At 44.9% G+C, this 20,857-nt stretch overlaps 1 protein-coding gene across 2 annotated transcripts in view; it reads left to right on the top strand.

Annotated features, from left to right (window-relative positions):
• The first annotated feature begins 4,666 nt into the window (after positions 1-4,666).
• PPM1H (protein phosphatase, Mg2+/Mn2+ dependent 1H) overlaps positions 4,667-20,857 on the top strand; it is a 133,164-nt gene continuing 116,973 nt past the window's right edge. The window contains exon 1 of one of the 2 annotated variants that reach the window (XM_031589533.2): positions 4,667-4,972. In XM_031589533.2, coding sequence (XP_031445393.2) covers positions 4,737-4,972 — 236 coding nt within the window. In that variant the 5' untranslated portion in view covers positions 4,667-4,736. The remainder of the gene's footprint in view (positions 4,973-20,857) is intronic. The other variant, XM_031589532.2, reaches the window with a different exon arrangement.

The raw sequence follows: 20,857 nt of genomic DNA, 5'->3' as shown, positions 1-20,857 counted from the left end.
TATTGTGAAATTAGATGACTATTTTTCAGGATACTTGCACACAGATTCTTACAGAAAAAGTCATTCTGTAGTTTTTGGCAAACATGATACTGCTACAGTTTTATGGACTGCTTATGTTGAAGCATGTATTTATGTTTATACAGATTGTAAGCCCTTAGAAGGTCTGTGATTTACTGCGATCATCTGTCAATTAAGACCCCTCTTCAGGGCCTTTTTCCTGCCCAAATATCTAAACCAGGGCTGCTTTCACACAGTCCAGAAGTTTGCATTTATTAGTTCTCCATCAGGAGAAGAGACATGAAGACATTTTTCTGGCATGAATGCTTTCACCACACGATTACATAGCCTAGTTTTGAGTAAAGGAAGGGCAGTGACAGAGGTCTACACTTGCATGCTCAAATTTCTATGTGTTAGGGCCACTGGCACAACCATGTTGCCTGCCAGCAGAAAACTCATGCATTTGACAGCTTTATCCCTACTTTGTCCCTAGTCTAAAAGAAACTTTGGATGTTTTCTTATCCTCTTCATCCCTACAACTCACTCTGATCTCTGGCAAGTCCCTTGAGATGAGTGGTGCTCAGAGATGGACCTGCAGGTGAAACACACCATGCTGTGAAAGGTGAGCCGTCTACAGCTACTGCAGCTTGGCAAGCATAAATACATACTGGTTTTGGTCACACTGTAGTTAAAGCAGCAATGGAAAATGAAGAATTTGTCCTATGCTTTGTGCTTAAGAATAAGATACTTGCAGTTTTGGCCATGATGCCATTTTGAGAATTTGTTCGGCCTTCAGCAGGACTTCCTGCATTGTGCTCTGTGGGGACTGCGTTGGGTCTCAAAGCTGTGGGACCATCACACTGACCGTGCTCTGATGGAGACACTCTCTGACCTTCAGCCCCAGACATTTCTCAAATGGAAATATCAAGTGTGACATAAATATTGACTAGAGGATGATGGAGTAGAAATCAGCTATGGCAGAGGAAATACATCACTCCAAGTACTGCTATTTATTTTTAAATTTACTTGGTGCTCTTGCTTGTGACCTGCCAAGAGTAGGACTGATGTCTTAATAAGAGGCTTAAGAGGCATTTTCACCTCCACATCAGTGATGCCTCAGGCATTGTGGTTCTGCAGGGTTGTTCTCCAGGGGTAAAGAGCTTCCTCAGGCTGATTAAGGGTTGCATGGTACTTTTGAAGAGGTAGGAATAATAATTTCATTTATCATTAATTTCATTTATACATGACACAGTGATCTTCATAAGCAGAGTCACGTGCAAAAATAAAGCTTCAAGTGCTTTTCTTTTGGTGGATTACCTGGAAAAAAACAAAAAACAAAAAAAACAAAAAAACCCAGCAAACAAACTGTTTTTTTTCCTGCTGAATGTCAGACACCTATTCTGACACATGCTCAGAATTAAGCCAGTAGCATAGTTTACACCTGTGGACAACTCTGTACAAAGGCAATAATACCACCAATACAGAAGTTCTTGCCAGCAGAAATGCTTTATCACACCAGACCTACTTCTGCTTTCAGAGTATTTGAGAAGTCCTTGGGAGTTTTCCCATTGTTTTTAATCACAGCATAAAAAGCACAGTAAACAAAAACTAAAGCAAGCAAGCAACATTAGGCATAAACAATGTACAAGAAAAGAAGAATCACACTGCTGGAATAAATTCCGTAGTCCTTTCTTCATTAGAAACATGAACATATGGCCTCAAGTTGCACCAGGGAAGGTTTACGTTGGATATCAGGAAAAACTTCTTTACAGAAAGGGTTGTTAAGCACTGGGATAGGCTCCCTAGGGAGGTGGTTGAGTCACCATCCCTGGATGTGTTTAAAAACCATTTGGATGTGGTGCTCAGATTTAGTGGAGGGTTGTTAGAGTTAGGGTAGTTTGGTTAGGTTGTGGCTGGACTTGATGATCTTTAAGGTCTTTTCCAGCCTGAGTAGTTCTGTGATTCTATATTCAATGGCTTGCATAGTATGGTGTCATTCACAAGACAGTGCCCCAAGTATTGCATGTTCTGTAAAAGAAACATATTTTGTATAATCAGAAAACATGTAAACACATTGACTCAACTCACCTTCATTAACCCAGCTACTTCACTCAATATATCTCCTTCTCAAGCACTCCATACACTCAAAGCCAGAACCAAAACCCATGTGGAAATTATCGCAAATGTTTTTGGCTTTTAAAGCGAATTTCATCACAGTTCTTTAACAAGCACCCAGAAGGGCTGTGCTATCTGCATCCATGGATACTTGGATGCAGATAGCTCCCCAGGTGTGGGGGGCCTGGCCAGGCCAGCTGCTGGGCCCAATTCCTGCCAGCAGCAGGGCTTCACCTCGGGCTCAGAAGTAAAGCAATGGCATCCTTTTTCCTCAAAGAGAAATGAAACCCAAGCATCTTTACACGCTCAGGATGAAAAGGTCACACTGTACCTGCTTCATCCGCACGGCGTTCTTGTGTCAGAGGTAAACAGCCACAGAATTTCAAGCAGCGTACAGATCTGTTTTGAGTGGTGAGCTGCTAAGCTGTCTCCCCATATGTCTCACCTGAGCTTTTCCTTGTCATCTTGCAGAGATAATCAGTTAAACTTAACAAGCCCATATATATTCCCTTGCATTTCTCCTTCACATTTTGCACAAAACGGCGACCACAGGACAAACCCTCATCCTCCCGGAGCTCTTGTCAGTGGTATTTGTTGAGGTCATGGGTTAACATACTGCATAATTCAGTCAGCTTATCCAGTGGGATAAGCTGAGAGGAGCTCTACTTTTACACAGAAATTAGGAGCCTCCTCAGGGCAGTGCCCAGTTCTGCTCATGTCCCTCTTGTCACTCCTCCCTCCCTCAGACAGCAGTGTGGATGACACTAGGGAAAACCATCCAGCAGACATGAAAGAGGTTATCCTCAGGCATCAGGGGCTGGCAGGGAGCTGGACTGGGCACTGTCCTGTTAAGAGAGCAGCCCAAGGGCTTCTGATCACCTCAGAGTTGCCTTCCTCTGTAACATCTGGATAAGGATGAATAGCTGCCTGTTACAGCCCCCAGATAAAGGATCCCAACCACATTTTAACAAGCCTTTTGTTTTTTTTTTCTTATTTCTTTTCTTTTACTTTAAAATAATGACTGCTGCAATATAACCAGGAAACAAAGCGAAACAAACACAAAGCTTGAGTTATTAATGTCAAGCATTTTTTTTTATCTAAGAGAGATTTACTTTTCCTTAGAATATCTCTCAGTCTTGGAAACTGTTAAAGCAGAGCTCTAAAACATAGCCTCCAGCCTCCCAAACCAACATGTGTATCTTCAATGGTTAATTTGGAGCTACTATTTGTCCAACTCTCCTTCAAGTAGCATGGAACACATTGGTCGTGTCCCTGTTCACCGGTCTCCTCCTGGTTCTTTAAATTAATTCACAGACAGCTCTGTTACAGAGGCTGGGAACTGTTGCACAGCCTTGCTTTCCTCATGTCACAGAATCACAGAATGGCCAGGGTTGGAAGGGACCTTAAGGATCACGAATCTCCAACGCCCAAATGTCCGTACACAAAGCACAGGGACCACACCGGAACCCAGCTATCGGGACGTTGATTAATAACCAGCAATGGAAGGCAGTCACAGAGCTCAGCCCCCACCCTGTGCCTGCACTCGGCATGCACTGGCTGGTTCTGGCAGGAGCCGACGTGGCAGCAGCTGATCCTCCCACCAGCCCGGCTGTGACGAACCTTCGTCTCGCTGCTCGGCACCACTGCGGTGCCACCCTCACAGCCGGCTGTGCTGACTGCATCTCAGCTCGCAGGTCACACTACCTTGGGATCACTTACAGCTCTCAAGAGCACAGTGATGTAATGGGGCACATATCTGCAGGGGACAGACTTTCTGAGTGCCCTTGCTGCCTTCTTCTTGCCCTGATTTCCCAAAGCTTGGCACACCCAACCCTGAAACTTTTGCGTGCATTCGGGTGGCCTCAGCCAGCAGCAGGTCTGCCAGGGCTTTGGTGAAGAAACATGATGCGGTCAATAGGGCTAAGCAAGAAGGGCTTACAACTTCTGTGTTCTCTCACAGTTGAAAACGTCCAGGCCCGTCCTTTCTGTGAGCAACCCCTTACGACAGCATCCCGTCTGTGCACGAGGTAGTCCCGGGGGCTGCACAGCACCCTTGCAGACGAGAACCCCAGAGACGGGATGGGGACCTGCCGGCGGGCGGCTGCAGGACGCGCTTTAGGCCTCGTTCCACCCCCACACCCCTTTTTCATAGCGAAGCCTTTCGCCGGCAAAATCCCCTCGCCGTGTTTAGGGAGAGGACGGAGGCGCGCCGCCCGCAGGTAACAGTCCGCCCGCCCGTCCCCGCCCCCGGCCCCCGCGCGCCGCCGCCGGCAGCGGAGCGGCCCCGCCCGCCGCGCACCTGCCGCGGGCCGCCCCCGCCGCGGGAGGCGGGCGGCAGGAGGGTGGGGGCGGCCCGTGCCCGGCGTGCGCCCGGAGCCCGCGGGCGCCGCAGGAGGAGCAGGAAGCGCCCGGGCGCATCCCGCCGCGCTGTCACATGACTCAGCAGCCGCCGCCGGGCTGAGTTGAGCCGGCGCCGCGCCGGGAGGGGGGGAACCTGCCGCTGCCGCAATGAGCCCGCGGCCCCGCGCCCGCTGAGCCCGCGCGCCCCGGCCCGGCCCCCGTTGCGGAAGCTCGGCGGGGCCGCCGCCGGTCCGCCGCTCCCCGCGCTGCGCGGCGGCGGTACTATGCTCACGCGGGTGAAGTCCGCCGTGGCCAATTTCATGGGCGGCATCATGGCTGGCAGCGCGGGCGCCGAGCACGGCGGCGGCGCGGACCTGCCGCTGCGCTTCCCCTACGGGAGACCCGAGTTCCTGGGACTGTCCCCGGACGAGGTCGAGTGCTCCGCCGACCACATCGCCCGCCCCATCCTCATCCTCAGCAAGGAGACGCGGCGCCTGCCCTGGACCACGGGCTACGCGGAGTGAGTACGGGCAGGTGGAGCCCTTCCCTTCGGCCCTTCCTCCGCCTCCCGCGGCTCGGCGTCCCGCTCGGCGCCTATGGGCCGTGCCCTGGCGGAGCCGTCCCGGGCCTGCGGGGCGGGGGAGGAGCACCCGCGGGGCCGTGCGGCGGTCTCGGCCGCGGCTCCGCACCTGGGCGTGTGGGAGACGCGGAGGGGATGGGGGAGCGGCGGCTGCGGGAGGGCGGCGGGGGGGCTGGGGACGGCCACTTTTGGTACCGGGGCTGCGGCAGAGATGGGGAACCGCCGGGAGCGACTGCGCTCGCTCGTGGCTCGGGGACAGAAATCCGTTGGTGGCGAAGCTCGGCTCGGTGCGTGCGTAACTGCTTCCCCGTGCCCGTGAGCGGGCTGGGGGCACCTTCCCGTGGCCTCGGCCGCGTCGGTCGGGACCGGGTATAGCCCTGAGCACGCGCGGCCTCGGGCTCGGGGCAGCGTTTGGCCGCGGCTCCCCACCCCCTGGCAGCGGAGCAGCTGCAGGGCAGCGCACGTCCTTGCACCTGACTCCCCCCTCCCCCGCCCCGATGCTGGGAACAGGTCTGAGGATGCGGCTTCTCTCTGCTGCTGTCTCCAAGTCTTGACCGTTCCTGGCCCTCCGTGTCACTCTAGCTGGCATCGTACTGAAGTTTCGTTGGCTGAGTTCGTCCAAGCGGGTTTGTGTGGGCACCGTCTCTTTGGGCATATGTGAATTCTTAACAAAGCTACTGCAAAAACTGCAGTGAGGTGCTGGTGAGTGATTGCTAGCTTTATTTAAAAGGTTCGTATGAGTTGCTGCATCACTGGGGACACTCAAATAAGAGGGGAGACTTATAGGAGTTCAAATCAGATTGTTCTCTTCAGATCATTAGAACTGAATATGTTACTGAGCAAATTCCCTAGGAACTCTAAGTTTAAATGTTTAAAAGTAAGCTCTAATTGTTCTGCTATTATAATAGTCCCTCAAAAGCAGTTCTTTACCAAAGCAATAAGTGCTGCTATTCTTAGCTTGTGTGTGGAGCAGTGGCTCTTGGTGGGTGGCTGTGGGCTGAGGGCCCAGGTGTGTGCAGTTCCACTGCCTGCAGCCTGGGCAGTCCATGAGGGTGCCAGGACTGTTCTCATACAGGTGTTCTGCTGAGCTCTGAGCAATTGAGTGAACTGGGGACATAACTAAGTTACTGAAGCTCCATTCCAATTGCTATCCATGAAAAGAGATCAGCCTTTGCCTTTATCACCTGGTTGTTTCCCTTCTCTTGCCTCATCCTCTCCTGTACAGCCCTGGTTTCAGCAACTGACTTCACCATTGACTTCTTTGCTCTCAAAAGTGCTCTCAGCCTGTTCCCAGTCACACCTGTCTGCTCCCCAACGTGGGCTTTGGTTGCAACCAGAAGATGTCAAAACGCTCGTTGCGCTGAAGAAGAAAGCAGTACTGCCAAAATTATGTTGTCAGCCAAAGGCAGAGCAGTGCCACAGACATAACATGCAAAGAATAAGAAGGAGATAGGGGCAAAATTGGGTTTTGCCAAATCTGACATTTTTTTCTCCCCTCCTATTGAGCAGTTTCCAGGCTGTCTGAAAATAATTGCAGAAGTTACTTGGAGGTATATTTTCTAAGTATCTGTTTTCCTTTTAGAATGCCTTTGAATTAAATAGAGAAAAGAAAAGGGAAAATAGCAGGAAGGTCAAATTATTCTTTTACATATTTTTAAGTTTGTTTGCTAGCGGAATGTGGGGGAGGAAGTACTTGTATACCATTACTTAGCATTGTGTTAGCATCTATATTAAGGAAACTAGCAGAGCAATTTGCCTCTTAGTGCAATGCTAACGAGCACTTGCAGGAGTACTAAGGGTTGATATCCTTACCAGTGGTTTGTGGCATGGGCCTGGGGCAGCAGTTTGCTGTGTTGCATCAGGCTGTTGGCAGCAGGTGCTCTGAGCAGTGAGTTCCTGACACCTTGAAGTTAAGGAGAGGTTTGCTGTAGGCTTAAAAGATGGGGATTTCATCTGGAGAGAGTATGTTCTGCTTTTGTTGTGTGTTTGCCAGCCGTGGTGGGCCATGCACACAGCAGGGTTGGTGGTCGAGGATTTATGCTCTGTGCCCAGCACTGGTGCTTGTCCTGCCATCTTTGGGAGGAGGTTCTGTCCAGAGAACAGATCAGAAGGTGCTTCAGGGTCACAACTGGTTCCTGTGCTGTGACTAAAGCAGCCTGAGTCCACAAAATAGGTCATTTTTTCAGGGACTTTCTTTTGTACTTTCGGTTCCTAAGGAGAAGGGGTTCCTTCCCATGTTGTATAGAAAAGCTCATCTTATTGTTTACTTCTCCTCCTTAGCATCTGTGGCGCATACCTATTCACCAGCCCTGTCCCACTGGAGCAAGCCCTGCTCCTTCTCCTCCTTCCCGTTTTCTTGCTTTGCTCGCACTGAACTTCTTTGTAATAGATATTTTTGCAATATTGCTCATCCGTGTCGTATTTTAAGTAAGTAATTTTAAAAACAAGTTATCTTTGTGGTATTATGCAGTCAAATGTAAATTAGCATTTAATTTTTATTATTAGCTTTCCCTCTTTTAGTGGTATAATCGTTATGCAAAGCATGTAGCAGGCAAATGAAATCTTCAAAAGCATACTTGGTGCTGGGATAAAACATCACCACTTCCTGAAATTTCAGTAGGAATCCCACAGGGGTTTGGCTTTGCTTAGTGAGCAGACTGAAAGCTGTCTGTTGGAACATCTGTCCTGCCTCCTGTTATCACATGGAAGACCTGAGACACTGAAGCCCAGTTCATCCTGTTCTACAGAGTGGCAAAAGCCTGCTGGTAGATCTTTCAAAGAAAGATGCTCTTATGCCACAGGCGCTCTTCTAGTGGTCGGCAAACTGGGTAGAAACAAAATGAACATTGTATCCTACATCTAGCAAGCTTTTTGATTGTCTTTACAGGTATCCTTTGGCTTAGAAGTACTTTTTGAATCAAGGGCATCCCTAGCATAATTCTGCAGAATGTGGTTAGTTGATACGTATTAGGAATGGCTGAGGGAGGGAGCACTCTGTTAGTAAACATTCCTTTAAGTCTGCCTTTAATCTGGGGGGGGGGGTAAGGAGGCTGAGGCTTGCAACTTGCTGAGAAGTGATTTATTTCAGTTGAGGAGGGGGGGAATTCTGTCTGACACTGCATTTGCTCCTTGCCCCCTGCAGGCAGCTGTCCTCCAGGGCTGTGGGGCTGCACCATGAGCTGCTTGCTGAGCTGTTGCTTGGATTGCCCTGCTGCCACGAGGAATGCTTCTTCTGTAGCTGCTTTCTGTGCTGATTCTTAGTGTTACAACCTTGCAGAGCTTCTGCTAAGCTGCTATCAGCCTCAGTGCTGAAAGTGTAGAGGCAGCAATAGGGATGGAGTGTGTAGCATTAGGTGGCTTCAATAGCATTCACCCATGTCTGAGCTCTGCCCATGTCATTGCTTTTCACCTCTCTCTATCTTGTTCCTATCTTGAAAGCAAAACATGAATGGGGTGGAGCAGAGCCTTCCCCTCCTGCTTGATTACGTATGGCATGCAAAATGATTGATCCCAAATTGGCAATTGACAAAGAAATGGTTTGCCTTGTTTTGGTGAAGTTACAGAGAAACTGTAATAAATGACATTTTCTGTAAGGAAGGCAAAACTTGAGCCATATTTTTAATCTGTTTTGAATGTGAATGTTCATATCTGGTTGTCCAGAACTCATTGCTCCAATTGGTGAACTCTAACTTGCTTTTTCTGTGTCATGTGGTTTCCTCTCTATTCCCTATTCTTACCTTCCTAAGGTCTATTTGGAGGCTATCAAAGGACACTATTAAATGCACTTTAAACACAGGATTAAGTGAAACTTGGAAGGAGGCTCAGTCATGTTGTCTGTGCCTTTTTATGCAAGGGCTTGTTTAGCTTTTCTTCTTAAATCTCTGAATTATACTCTAGATATCTGCACAGCTCCAAGTTATAATAGGTAAGCAGAAAGTAGGCTTTTGTGGTGTGTGTGTGTCTTGGCTTTATAAAATCAATTTGTTACCCCAGCAGTGCCTTTTGCTTGATGAGCCACAAAGTCCAGGCTCTTTTTTCCATAATGTTACATTTCAGAAGTCTTGCGACGCTGTGGTTTCCCTGCTCTGCAGGCATGCAGCAGCAATTACATTTTCTCTGTGGTGTGATGACTGCTGACCCATAATGGGTACGGAGTCGTAGGTGAGATATTACAGCTGTGTCCTTCTGCAGCATTATAACCAAGGTGCATTGTTATAGCAATACCTTAAGTTGAAAATGAAGAAGGGAGAAGGAAAGCTTACGGATTTTTTTCCACTCTAAGTACCGGTTGTTTTGTAAGGCTGGTGATGTTGCATCATGTTTTCTCGTGCTGAGTTACTTAGTTTATAGGCAATGAGTGTACGTGAGGGACTCTGTGAACTCTTTTTACTGAAATTGTTTGAGGGGTTTTTTGGCCATCCTAAATTTTAGGTTTTCACAATCAAGCTAAAACTTGTTCATTGTCAGGGCTGGGGTAATGAAGTGATAGTTTTCCATCTGAAGTTCAAGGTAGGTAAAAGCTTCTCATGGCTGGGAGGTCGGATAAACCAAAGCAGAGGAATTGCTCATCCTGAGTTGGACAGTATGTCAGTGCTGGAGGTCAGCACAGGTCTCACTGTTCCTCATCTCTTATCCTGATCCCATTGCCTGCTGCTAACAAGCGAAAGCTCTGTGATTGGCTCATGTGAGTTGCAGGTTAGGTTCTCCTTTCTGGGAGCCTGCTTTGGAACCATCAGCTGGGAGCATGACTCATCCCTGCATGTAAACAGGTTTTTGTCTGTGCTCTGTTTGGTACAGATATCAGAGGCATAACATGCCCAGAAAGAGGAATGCCTTTTTTGTCTTGTTCTGTTTGTCTTTTTTCTTTGGGTTAAATACACAAAAATAATGAATTACTTTCCTTTAAACTTTTTAAAATTTTGTTTGCTCTTCTCCACATCTGGATAAAATTATGTTCCTTTGTTCTTTCTGTAGTTCAGAACACACGGCTGGGTAGGACCTGATGGATGAGCTAAAAATTCAAATCCCATTTGTGTACCTAAAGTAGGCTGAATGCTCTTCCTGCGAATGAATTATTTTTTTATGCATAATGTAATCTTAACTTTAATATACATTGCCAAACTTATTTAAACCTGGACCCGTAAAAAACAGCCTACAGGAACCTCATGGTAGTTGTAAGAGCTTCAGAAATCCCTCTCCTTGTGTAAGAGCTTATACCATAACATTTAATATTTATGTAATGCCTCTAATTTAATGAGTACCTTGCAGATAATAATTTCAGAATAACCTTTGAGAAAAATGTACGTGTGCAAATGTTCTACTTCCTCAGATGAAGAAACTGAGGCGGTGAGGATGAGCTTTGGTGAGAGGGTGTGATATGCATGTGGAAAATATGTCCTGAATTCAAAGCTGTGTGCTTGGACGACACGATTTTTCCTGCCTTTGTGTGCTTGGCTTTTCCTATGTGGTCTCTGATTTCTTAGAACTAATGGGGAGAGGGGGGAGAAAGGGTAAATCATGTGCTCTGGTGTTTCTAATGTTGTCTGAATTACATGCACATGATTCTCAAAGAGGCATGTAGGAAATCCATCCTCTTTGCTGCCTTGTGCCATCGGCCTGTGGCTGAGGAGGAGTGCTGTCTGAGGAGCTCACTTGGTCCCAGTTCCCAAATATGCAGGGTGCACCATCAGCATTTGGTGGGCACTCCATCTTGGCTCCTTTGCCTGGGAATACAGCTGCATTGCTCAGGAAGGTGCATGCCATAAAGAAATGTGACAGGGCTTTGCCCCCGAGGGTGGGTCTCCTCCAGTGCATCAGTGTGATCAGATGAAACATGCTCATATCGACCTTGAAAGGAAGCAGAGTTGCAAAGCACAGTTATCCCTGTGATGGGTCCTGTGAAGTATATGAGGAAGGAATATGTTTTGTGATTCTAAGGACTGGTCAGTCAATTTTGTGTTGTGCTACATCCCTAGTAAGACTCTCTGTGCTCTAAAATCCAGGAAGTCTTCCTGGGCAACTCCAGCTCCATGTGAATCGTGCTTTTTGTTGTTTCTTAATTAAGCTAAAAATGAAGCAGGAGAAAGAAAGTGACTTGTAAGACTTGGTTCCCATTTGGCCAGTTGCATTCACTAAGTGGAGTTTATGTTTGGGATGGCTGCCTGGAAGATGGCAATAACCCCTGTGGATTCCCTGCTGCTTCATTAGCTGGAGTACAAGAGGTCATGGTTTCAAGTGCTCAGCCTACAAAGTTGTTCTACTCTTCCAGCCCAAACCCAACTGGTGCAGTGTGGCTGTTCTCCTCATTTGGGATCCATATTTGATCACTGTGTTCATTTCATTCCCTTCTCTTTCTTTCGTTTAATACCAAAGATTGCATTTGCAGTGCACAAATGCTGTGTGGCCACAGACTTGATGACTGTGGTGATGCTCTTCCCAGAGCTTCACCAGAAAAAGGCAGGGATTTAATAGGTCCTCCATTGTGGCTTTTCATTGTATAATACCCTGATACTATGACTTGGTGCAGTCAGATCATCTTCACTCTTCAGGGAGGTAAAGTTGGGGGGAAAAGTGGGTTCCTGCTATAATAAAAGAAATGCTTGTTTTATGCCATAAACAGCGGGTTTGGGGAAGGGGACAGCATCTGTGTGTTTTCACAGCCCTTTGTGTGTTCAGTCTGTGGTGGTTTGCAGGCCACACTCTGGCACTCTGTGTACCGTTGCTTCAGGACTACTGCAGCAAACTGTACTTGGTCTACTGTAAGAGGTCTCCAGGGCTGTCTTGGGATCCTGTTGTAGTCACAGCTCTCCTTCCAAAGTCTTTTCAGTTTAATTCTTCTGTTAAACCACAAGTCCCACAGCTAGGTGGTCTTTGTATTGTCCTGCCTGTGTCCCTACCCCTCTACCCAAAGGCACCAACAGGCAGTATCTCACTTTGCCTTTGCTCCTGCAGTGAGCCCTTTCAAGTTTCCCAGTTTGTTCTGTGTCCTTTATGGCCTGTTATGATATTTCTACTCTCCAAGTTCCCTGCAGAGAGGTGAAAGAAATCCAGTTCCAGCCAAGCAGATCTTTTTTAATCTTCTTGGCCAACACTGATTCATTGAGGTTAAGTATTGTCTTTAGGTATGTGTTAGAGGCCTCCTTGGAAGCAGATGATTCACAGTGTGTTGTTGCAATGTTGTAAAATATCTACCAAACAGCTATTGGTCTGGTCTCTGGTGGAGTCTCGTGTTGGAACTGGGATGGAGAATAGCTGTTCGCTTGGACAGTGCTCTCTCCCATGAGTCTAAAGGAGAAAAAGAAGAAATTACCCCTCGGTTCCTCTGTGATTTTAGTATCTTCAGCTGCAGCAGATCACCATGTGATTGGGCCTAAGTAGGTATAATATTTAGAAGTGTAGCACTATAGACATTGCTTCTTTGAGTTGGAGGCTTTTTGTTGGATTTTGGAAGACTCATTTTTAATGAAGGTCAATGAGTTTCTTAAAGTACCACTGATTTTTATTTTATTTTCTTATCCCCCCCCCATTCCCCTTAATTGAGTGAAGTTGTTTATCCTTGGTTGTGGGCTTCTTTCTTTTTTGATGGATCATATGGAGGAGAAAACAAGTCTGAAAGTCTGAGAGTGGTAAGCAAGCCTTCCTGTAGTATCAAGTTGGGAAGAGCACTCCTGAGATGACTGCAGTCCCCAGTATAGCCACTGGGAGTAAAGTCCAGCCCAACAGTTGCAGTTCCCGATCTATTTTGAGGTGAGATCCGTTGTGTTCAAGCAGTCACATCCTGCATGCTTTGGGCTCGTTGAGCAGCGCGGACGCACTCAAAAGTTCACTTCTCTGCACCTCTGTTGGCTTTGGTGGCTGTGCATGGAGTTTAGTGCCCCCTGAGAACCCATTAATCCCCCTGGCTCTGTTTCAGTACAAGTGTCTTGGCAGTCTGACTCTTTGATCTTAGTTTTTTTTTTGTTTATTTGTTCAGCAGTATGTGATGCTTTGCAGAAGCTTGTGTATTAAGACTGGGTTCCTTAAGTTACTGCTTGTTTTTTTTTGTTTTTTTTTTTTTTTAGAGCAGCATTTTAGAGAAAGTGCCTTTTCTTCCAAGTCTGTTTTAATGGTGTTTGTTTCAGGAGTGAATACTAAAATTTGCTGCTGAGGTTGACTCTAAAACTCGGTTCAGACTAGTTCTTGTTTCTCTTTGCTGCACTTATTTGTAGCTATCTTGACTGAAAAAGGAAATAAGTCTTTTTTTTTTCCCCCATTTCTTTCCAAGGGCTTACACACTGGCTTAGTTCAAACTTGTAATGTTTTCCCCTCAGAAGTTCTAAAAACCATAGAGTAGGCCTGTGCTGCATGTGTGGTGTGGCTGGGAATGGACTGTGCCTTTTGATTCAGGTGTTTGGGTAGGTGTTCAGAAGTGAAAAATAGTGATAATAAAGCTAACTCCAATGAATATTGTTGCTTAAATCATCACATACACCATAACATTGTGAGTTATTGCGCTGAAGTGAGCAATTTCCATTTTGCAGAATATAAATCAAACTTTTCCTTCATCTGTCCACCCTTCTCTCAGAAAAACCCAAGGTTTTCAACCATTTTCATGTATCTTTTGAAGATGAAAATTTAAATCACGTGTGCTCTAGGGCGCTATTTTCAGGAAATAAGATAGACAAGGAAATGTAGATGACCACTTCTTTAGGCTGGGGCTCCCTCAGTGTACTTCTCAATGTCATTTTAAGGTCTTTCTGTCCCACTCCAGTAGTGCAAAGCTGGGAATTACAGCCGAGCAAGTGCCTTCTGCAACTCCTCCTGCATAATCCACTAAAACCCCAGGTCTGTGGATTGTAATTCTATTAGCTGTTAATCAAATGAAGTCGGGAAGAATGCAGCTGGTGTGCAGGAATGTGGGAAGTTCCCTATCTCAGGCTGTAATCCTGCTTTTAGAGGAAAAAAAAAAAAAAGTTATAGGCTAATGTGATTAACTGTAATCCCATTCTTGGTTGGTTTGAGAGAAATGCCTGATGCCTACATCACCAGCTAGCTCGGTGGAGCACCTATAGAGTTTCTGTGGGGGGGCTGAGATTTTGCTACTCAGCTGTTGAGGGGGGGAAACTTAGCAGCAAGAGAGAAATGAACACTCATAGCCAGCACTTAGATTCTAGTCTCTGTTTAGAAGTCTGAACCTGAAAGGATGTAAGTGGAAACACAAAATGAGCATAATCCTTTCAAGTACCTATGTGTATGTATAAATGTGGGCAAGAAACAACTTACAGGTAAACTGTAAATTGCTCTTTAGAGCTTTGTAGGCTCCAAGGTTTACTTTAGAATCCTGTTATTTGCTAATATGTTACTGCTGCTGACAGAATTGGTATTCTGGTTTATTTAATGCAGACAAGGGACAGGACTGTCTGGTAATAAAACTGCAACTTTGTGTTGAAGTGAATGAATGGCCTGGGGAATTTTTTCCCACTGGGGCATGTGTTTTTCCTTTTAGCATTAAGGGAGCGAGTATGCTAACCTTTGTTGAGAGGTTGGTGGGAGGTGTTAGAAATGCTGCTGGAGATGGAGAGGTGGGGCTCTTAATGAAAAGCATGGAAAATACCTTGGCATGTGTATTGTCAGCCCCAGCACAAATAATGAGCTGCTCTGAGGGCAAATATCATCTTTTTTCTATGTGAAGTGCAAAGTGCAACCTAAGATCAAGGTCTTCCAAGGTCACATCATTTGAAGGTTGGGTACTGTCAGATGGTGGCTTGTGGGAGCAGGGGCTCCCAGTACTGCCATTACTGGGCTTGTCCTTGTTTCCAGGGGACGTGATGGATGAGGTATGAGGTAGCTGTGGGAACAGGCAGAAAAATGCCCTGTTCGCATCTTGTTCAATTGCTGGGACAAATTGAAAATAGATGTGGCTTGGAGAAGGTAGGAGATGCAGGAGAATTTATGCTGCAACAAAATACTGTAATGCACATCTACAAGTAGTCAAGTTGATATTTGGAGAGGCTGGACCAGACTGCCTTCTTTACAAAAAAAATTATGATATAGTTTAATTACAGCGTAATTAATAAATATAACATGCGTAATTAATAAATATTACATGCTGCCTTGCTTACAGACCTGAAGTTGTATGTATGTGTTCCTTCACAGTTTCCTCCACTGCTAGCAAACCTCCTGAGGCTTTCATGTGTACATGTGACCTTAAAAAAAGAAACAAAAACAGAACTATCAATTAGTTGAAGGGAATGGTTTTGTTCTTCTTCCCTCTTGAAACTTCATTGGAGTCCCTGAAGAAATTGGAAAGACTAGGTGAGTTAACTAGATGGATTTAATCATGAAGAAACATAGGGATGTTGGTTAGGATGATGTGAACAGCTGTTATGTAGGTATGTGGTTTGAAACTACTATAGCCTCTCTAGCATCCTTTAAAAGAACTACCCAAAATAGTTGCTCAGGGTATAGTCCAAAAGCCAGAGAAAATGTTACAATGCAAAGGAAGTGGGGTGCAATGGGTTGCATTTAAAATACAGTTGAGAATAGTGTTCACACTTAATTATGGGGAAAGCTAAAAAGGAGAAATAATGACTTTGGAAAAACAATTAGTAAATTCAGAGGAATTGGGAAACGAGAACAGAAATCAAGCCTATGAAAGCTGGAGAGAGCACTTTGAAGGCAACCTGAAGTATTTTTGTATTGGGGGAAGTTTTAACAGGAATAGAAACATCTATCACAGGCCATAAGCAGTAATAAAAGATGACGCTTCTCTCCAAGTTGGAGTATATGGGTAAAAGGGTGAAAAGCCACTTTGGTAGGTTGGTGCCTTTTGTTTCACAGTGCCCAGAGGTCTTGGATCGATCAGTGAAACTCATGTTAGAGGTAGGTATCGTGAAAACCCAGGGGCTTTTTTTCCTTTACATTAAGGAAGATAATCTTTGATGCTCTGCTGCTTGGCAGATGACTCTATTAACTCATTAATTGCCAGAAATTGCTCTGATATGGCTGGGTTCCTTCCTTCATTAACCTGGCATTTCTCAGACTTCCACTGGGAATTGCAAGTCTGCAGTTGAAAGCAGGGTGCCATTGGGGGACATAAGAGCTGCAATGAAAACTCTCCGTGGTGCATTTCTGTTAGGAATGACAGTCAGTCCAGTGTGTGGGAGAAGGCTCTTCCATGGAGACTGCAACAGAAATTGAAAAAAAAGCAGCATAAACTGTACTGAAAAGCAGCACATAGATTTTCTGCAATGGGAGGAAATTCTTTCTTCAACTGAAGTCCTTTTGTAAGGTTGGGCTTGGATATCATTATGTTTTAGTAGTCCATGGTACCTCAGAAAGTAACTTCTTGTTTGAGGGTGGATGTGCTTATTTTATGGAATCCTGAAATAAGAGCTTTTTCCAACCTCTCTAATATCTGATTCTTCATCTTTTTGTTCTTGTATAATGTTTTAGCCAGCATTCCTGAAACAAAAAAGCAGAGGAAATATATATGGAAACAGCTGTCCTTTTTCAGTTCTCTGTCTGGGTCTGCTGTTGAGACCCCCCAGCCCTCCAGCAGCATGGGGAAGCTGTGCACTTCCACACCGCCCTCCCCAACCTTGTGGGAGTGCCTCAGGGGAAAGGACTTGGCAAAAATAAACACGCTGCTTCAATAAACAGTCGAGCATTGTTACATGCAGGTTACAAGACTGGTAGCACAAAGGTGCGTGAGTAGCAAATGGGTGAGTCAGAAGCATTCAGCAAATAGCAAATAGCTGGAGGAACAGCAAGATTGGCTTGACTTTTAAAATGGAGTTTGAATATTATTTCCCATGTGAGTGTTGTAACAAGGCCTGAAAGAACCAAACTATCTCCAGAGAAACAGTTATGCTGGCAAGCAGCACGGAGCAGGCCGGATTTGCTCCCCAGGCAGACACTTGCAGCACAGAGCACCTGGCGTGTCAGCAGCATATCATGTAGAGAGCGAGGGCAATAAGTCACATGTGGAGCAACAGTGTGTTTTGCAGGAGAGCTCATCTTACCTGGAACTAAAAGGATGCTTGTGTAGGCAGGGATGGAGGCAGTGCTATTTCAGGGAGTGGAAAAACACGGTGGGGTTTTCATGCAGCAGGCGTGCAGTAAGCTTGTTTGGAAACGCTGCTAGAATGTCTTCAGGAGCTATTACTCTCCTACATCTGAAATAGTGAAACACATTTTACGTACAGGTAATTGTCACACAATATTCTTCAGCAAAGTCGGCTGTAAATTAAATTGCAAATAAACCTGGGAAGCTGTGTGAGCTGAGCTTTGTAGAAAGTAAACCTTTGGGAATATGGGAGGTGGTGTGATTGCAAACTTGGGAGTGAAAGAGTTTCATCTTGCCCTAGCTGAAACTGTGTGAAATCTGAACAAATACCTGAGATATAAGAAATGCCTAACAGACTTCTATGTTGCTGTGTATGTTGTGATTACTCTTCTACCAGGACTTGATGTGCTTATAAGAAAGGCCTTCTCTTTTTCCTTTGTCTATTTACCTACTGCCCTGTGGCAGTAGGGGACGGGGAGTTGCAAAAGCTTTTATTTTGCAGCTGTGCTGTTGAGTTTTGTGTGGACAAAGGGGCTGGTGGTAGCACAGCTGTAGAGTGAGAAGCTGGATCTATGCTCTTCAGCTGAGGAAAAGAGGGATGCACTGCAAAAAGCATTGGCTTCTTCCAGTCTCTCCATGCATCTTGTAGGACGTCTGCTGATCTCCTTCCAGCACACAGGGGTGATGTGACTGCAAAGCTGACTTCTGTCTATCACTTTCTTTGTGTTTCTTATTGAAGAATGAAATGTGTCCACCAATAGAAATTTGATTTAGAAATCTGAAAATAAAAAATTGGCAACTCATTGCAGTCTAGGGCTATTATTAGTGTTGCTTCATAACAAATGCAGACTGTGCGTGTGAGTGTTTACCTTATTTGTTGGTAGCAGTTGGGAATTGTGTTCCACAGCTTAGAGGATAGATCTGATCAGTATGTGTTGGCTGTGACCTCTTAAGTGATGTTTTGAGGATGAAATTATTGTATTGTTTTCAGGCCATTTTAGTCAGGTTCTTAAAGACAATCTTGCAGTCCTTCTTGTAAATAAAATGCTTTCCCCATTCAGAATGTATCCAACAGGTCTTGGAGACTGTTTTGTTTTCTTTTGCCTGTTACTTTCCTTTGTTCCTTCTCATCAAATTGCTCACTTGAAATTCCCCACTGTTTGTTTTCAGGAAACAGAAAACTTCTAATTATATCCTTATCTACAAGTGCTGCCACTCTTTAAGTACTGTTTAGGTAGAAAAGCCAGAGTGCTGTTTCCCAGCTGGACTGATCACCTGATGTGGCAAGTGTACTTTGGGAATTACATTTCTTCATGATCTTTCACATTTTTGTTTGTGACAAAACAGAACATAAAAGAGCAGAATTATGTTGGAAGAGATCTTATGTTATTTACTATTATTATTATTATTTGTCAGCTTTCAGTCGAAGATGTCCAGCATGGCTGTGTTGTCCATTTGACTTGGAAATGTTAGGGGACGAGAAATATGTTATCACACTGATTCCTTTGACCTTGCCAAGCTTCTGTTGTCCTACCTGCAGACCGAGAAAACTTCCACAAAGCCAGTAGGCAATCAAACACATAGTAAGATGGTTACATCCAACTCGTGTTCCCAGGGAGAGCCCTACTTCATTAACCATGATAGATCAGTGAGTATTTTTCAGCCAGAGTCAGAAAAGCAAACTTTGAAGAAATGTTTTCATTACGCCTAACCCGTGTTCCTTTTCTGCTATAGCTCCTTGAGCCCTTGGAGCAGCCATCAGCCTTATCAAAGCCTTCACAAGGCACAGACTTCCAATGGACAAAAACAATAAACATGAAACCAAACCGTGTCAGAATAACACATGTTCACATTAAGTGTTTGGAGGACAGAGCTGTAGGAATCCCTGAAGCCTGCTATGCTCTGAATACAGCAGACTGTATCTAGAGCAGTAAGAGCCATCATGGGAATTGTGTGGGTGACTCTGAAGAGCTGTTGACACCCAGATACTTTCCTGTAGACAGCTGGCATAGGATGGAACACTTTTTTTCAGTGGGAAGTCATCTTTAGTGTATTTCTAGAGTCTTCCTCTCCATGATCTGTTTGTTTTTCCAAACAACTGAAAGAAGGAAACGAAATAAAAAAAACTTTACAAATAAGGATCTGGGAAATCAAACTTGTTGCAATTCTCCTGCAACTCCATGCATAAAAAATAACGGTAGAGACGCACTTGCATACGTAATGGTAGGGATATCCCTTGATAAGCAAGATAGATTAATGGTGTGGCTTGTAATTATACCTCTTCTCCTGCTTTTCTCCCTTCTTTTCTAGTAGTCCTTTCTGTCATTATCTCACAAGCTACTGACACTGTTGACTCTTGTGTTCTACCAGCAAGCTGTTTCCTGCTGATTTTTAATCTTCATCTATATTTAGTTTGGGGTTTTCTGCATTTGTTCATTTCTCAAGAAATATGCACACATCAGAGTGGAAATACTGATCGAAGTTTAAATTCTATCAGTTGGTCTCATAAAAAATGCTATTGCTGTCTGGAGATGTGATCTGCCTTAATATTATTTTGATAGTGGGCTATATTAAGCCACAATCAAAAATAAAATAAGCCTCTAATTGATTGTTAAAAGAGGAGCATACCACAGACTTACTGTAAGTCTCCTGGAAAAAAGCCAGTGGAATGGAGTGCTGCCTGTGCACTCCCAGATGGTGTAGTTAGCAAAAGGTTATGCTTGTGTAAAATTCTCCTAGTTTCCCAGAAATAGTTACAATATGAAATGCTTCTGTAGTATTGAAACAACTCTTTGCATAATAGTGGAGCATCCATCGTCACGTTAATTATAACTCTGAATTCTGGTGGTTCTTCTTTATGCTGCATTTTTAGATTCTTGTTAAAGCCATAAGAATTCTGTAGCTCTGGAATATGGTGGTGTTTGTTGAGAATGAAACATAAACGGTTCTTAGACATTTTCTTTCTGCTACAGAAGGAAAATGCCTATTTTCCTCTCTTATACTGATTTCAGAGTCTGTTTCTAACCATTGCCACCATGCCTTCTGTTTTTTCTCAGGACCTGGCAGAGAGATGGGAAGTGTAGGAGGACAAGCAATTGATGTTTAATCCGTCATGTTTTCTAATTTATAGTAAGGCTGATTATACATGCATCTAGAGCAAACAGGCGCACATGCATATTCTAAATAGAGATGCATTACAATTTTCCTGCTGTAAGCACATATTGTATCATCTTCTGGGACCTCCTTGGTTTGGGTCTCTGCTAAAGCTCCTTATTGTGTGCTTTTATTTCTGTGCTGTTCTTGCAGATGAGAAAGTTTTGACAGAGATTAAGTGATTGCTGCGTCTTGCTTCTTAGAAGCTTTTGTTGAGCTGTTACTACTTAGTTCAAATCTGGGCTTTTTTGTACCGAGTAATTAAAAATGGTGTATAAACTAGATTATTCCCTTAAGTGCTTGTGATAATTGAATGGTTATGTGATAATCTTATATGAAGGTTGCAACATACCAAATGCTTTAAAAATACGTATAACAATTCCACAGTGCTGAGAGAACATTGCTTTTCCTAATGCAGGAGCATTGCTGCTGCTTTGTTACAGGGCTGATTTTGGCCCTTGTCTTTCTTTTGTCCCTAGAGACAAAGTGTCTGCTTTTCAGAAGTGCCTTTTCTCCAGGGACTGAATGCCCGGACCAGGCTGATGGGTGCTCCCACAGGGCATGCTGAAGGTGCCTGAGCGGGGGTTCTGTGCTGAGTTTCTGTCTGGTAATGCATTGCCTTTGTT

The sequence above is a fragment of the Phasianus colchicus genome, chromosome 1 (assembly GCF_987193195.1).
Source record: "Phasianus colchicus chromosome 1, bPhaCol1.hap1.1, whole genome shotgun sequence".
NCBI lineage: Eukaryota > Metazoa > Chordata > Aves > Galliformes > Phasianidae > Phasianus > Phasianus colchicus.
The sequence above is the reverse complement of the archived record's forward strand: the minus strand, read 5'-3'. Positions and strand labels throughout refer to the sequence as shown.